This window comes from Corvus kubaryi, unplaced genomic scaffold (genome assembly GCF_017639235.1).
Source record: "Corvus kubaryi isolate FWS band 111438036 unplaced genomic scaffold, C.kubaryi_AGA036_p1.0 37005, whole genome shotgun sequence".
NCBI classification, from domain to species: domain Eukaryota; kingdom Metazoa; phylum Chordata; class Aves; order Passeriformes; family Corvidae; genus Corvus; species Corvus kubaryi.
Window position 1 is genome coordinate 20,262 of NW_024581008.1, and position 2,858 is coordinate 23,119.

At 53.3% G+C, this 2,858-nt stretch overlaps 1 protein-coding gene across 1 annotated transcript in view; it reads right to left on the bottom strand.

Annotated features, from left to right (window-relative positions):
* The window catches only part of SLAMF1 (signaling lymphocytic activation molecule family member 1), a 7,861-nt gene that overhangs the window by 2,950 nt on the left and 2,053 nt on the right, over positions 1 to 2,858 (bottom strand). The window contains exons 3-4 of the mRNA XM_042020549.1: positions 1,898 to 2,218; positions 1,204 to 1,485 (exon numbers count right to left, since the gene is read on the bottom strand). Coding sequence (XP_041876483.1) covers positions 1,204 to 1,485; positions 1,898 to 2,218 — 603 coding nt within the window. The remainder of the gene's footprint in view (positions 1 to 1,203; positions 1,486 to 1,897; positions 2,219 to 2,858) is intronic.

Consider the following 2,858-nt stretch of genomic DNA (forward strand, 5'->3'; position numbering starts at 1 on the left):
TGAATCTGATGTTTGTCACCTCATCACCTGATTTTGGGTCTAAATTTGTCACCTGTCACCTGATTTTGGGTCTAGATTTGTCACCTCATCACCTGATTTTGGGTCTAGATTTTGTCACCTCATCACCTGATTTTGGGGCTGAATTTTTCACCTCTGTCATCTGATTTGGGGATGGATTTTTGTCACCTCTGTCACCTGATTTTGGGCTTGATCTGCGGTAGAACAGGAAACAAAGGGCCGGAAATGCCTCTCTGAGCTCTCTTTATTTGCCTTTTTTGCAGCTAAAACCCTGCTGGGGGCTGGATTTGGGGTCAGGAAAAAAAAACCCTAAAAATCTCCCCGATGGCTTTAAGGGAGGCTTGAGGGACGGAAATATTTCGAATATCCACGGAAATATCTCCAATATCCATAAAAATCTCTCGTCTAAAGGGGGATCCCATCGATCCATAGAAATATCTCGAATATCCAAATTTCTCAAATATCCAAATCTCTCAAATTCCCACCCAAATCCCGCAAATTCCCACCCAAATCCCCCCAAGGGATCTCAGGATGATCCCAGCCATTCCCAGTGCTCCCAGCACAGGCCCAGGAGCGACGACCCCAAACCCAACCCCAAGGAATTCCCGCTCTTCCCATGGAGTCTCCCCCTCTGGAGCCATCCCAACCCCCCCGGCCGTGTTCCCGTGTCCCCTGTTCCGGGTGACATCTCCAGAGGTCCCTTCCCACCCCACAATCCCAGGATTCTGGGATTCCAGGATTCTGGGATTCCGGGGTTCTGGGATTCTGGGATTCTGGAATTCTGGAATTCTGGGATTCCGGGGTTCTGGGATTCTGGGGTTCTGGGATTCTGGAATTCTGGGATTCCGGGGTTCTGGGATTCTCGGATTTTGGGATTCCAGGATTCTGGGATTCTGGGGTTCCGGGGTTCTGGGGTTCTGGGATTCTGGGGTTCTGGGATTCCATGATTCTGGGATTCTGGGATTCCAGGATTCTGGGATTCTGGGATTTGGGGATTCTGGGATTCCGGGGTTCTGGGGTTCTGGGATTCTGGAATTCTGAGATTCCATGATTCTGGGATTCCATGATTCCGGGATTCTGGGATTCTGGGATTTTGGGATTCTGGGATTTTGGGGATTTTGGGATTCCATGATTCTGGGATTCTGGGATTCCGTGATTCTGGGATTTTGGGATTCCGGGACCTACCGGGCTGCTCGGAGCCGCACTGGGAAGAGTTGAAGGCCACATCCCGGCTGCTCACGGGATTCCTGGCAGTGCAGACGCATCCGAAGCTCGCGCTCCGCAGGGAATAGGAGAGGTTCAGGAAGCTGCCGTTGCCGGAGCAGATCCCCCAGGTCCCATTGTCCCGACTGTCCCAGCTGTAGGAAACCTCATCGCCCCGCTCCGAGGTGCAGAGGAGGGTGAGGGAGCAGCTGCCGTTGGACAACTCCTGATGGAGGATCCGGATGCTGGGATCGGCCACCGGCTCTGGAAGAAGATGGGAATTCCAGGATTTGGTGGACATCAGGGTGGGCGTTTCCCACCCCCTTGACCACCACCCAACTCCCAAACCTGCTCCCAAAAAGCCAGGAGCATCCAGAAAAAAAGCCAGGAACATCCAGGAAAATACCAGGAAATTCCAGGAAAAGGCTGGGAATATCCAACAAAAAGCCAGGATATTCCAGCAAAAAATGCTGGGATCAGCCTCCAGCTCTGGAAAAAGGGAGAGATGGCAATTCCAGGATTTTCTGGATATCAACGAGGGCATTTTCCATCTCCTTGACCACCACCCACCTCCCAGACCTGCTCCCAAAAAGCCAGAATTGTCCAGGAAAAAGCCGGGAACATCCAGGAAAAAGCCGGGATCATCCATCACGGCGATTCCCAAAGGATTCTTTACCGAACACTTCCAGCTGGATCTGCCAGACCTCCTCCACCGACCCCTTGCTGACGCTGTACTCGTAGAGCTGCCCGTCCTCCCGGCTGGTGTTGAGGATTTCCAGGGAAAAGTCCAGCGTGTGGAAGCGCATCCGCCCCGGCTCGAACTCCGTGTAATTCCCGCCGGAAAACTTCAGCAGGAATTTCTTCCTCTGCGGCTCCTCTGTGGATCTTTTCCAGGAGGCTTCCCCGAAGTCCAGGGTGTGTTCCTGGAGTTGGCGCGGGATCCGCAGGAGCGTTGCCTTTCCCAAGGTTCCCAGCACCTTTTCCCTAGCTCCGATCCCTGGGAAGAGAGGAGGGAGAAGGGTTGAGGCTCACAGGGATCATCCCCCTCCCAATCCAGAGGAAATCCTCTGGGATCAAGGCAGGGATGATGCTGGATCCATTCTGGTGATCCACAGGATCCCCAGATCCAAGGGAGAGACCCCAAACCCAAGGGAGAGACCCCAAACCCAAGGGAGAGACCTCAGATCCAAAGAAGAGACCCCAAATCCAAAGCAGAGACCCCAAACCCAAAGGAGAGACCTCAAATCCAAGGGAGAGACCCCAAATCCAAGGGAGAGACCCCAAATCCAAGGGGGAGAGACCCCAAACACAAAGGAGAGACCTCAAATCCAAAGCAGAGATCTCAAATCCAAAGAAGAGACCCCAAATCCAAAGGAGAGACCCCAAATCCAAAGGAGAGACCTCAAATCCAAGGGAGAGACCCCAAATCCAAGGGGGAAAGACCCCAAATCCAAGGGGGAAAGACCCCAAATCCAAGGGGGAGAGACCCCAAATCCAAGGGAGAGACCCCAAATCCAAAGGGGAAAGACCCCAAATCCAAGGGCGTCTCCCCCAGCCTCGCTCCAGCAGCTCCAGGTTCTTCCAGAACTGGGGACAGAATTCCAGGTCCCTCCTGCATCCCTCAAGCTCCTCAAAAT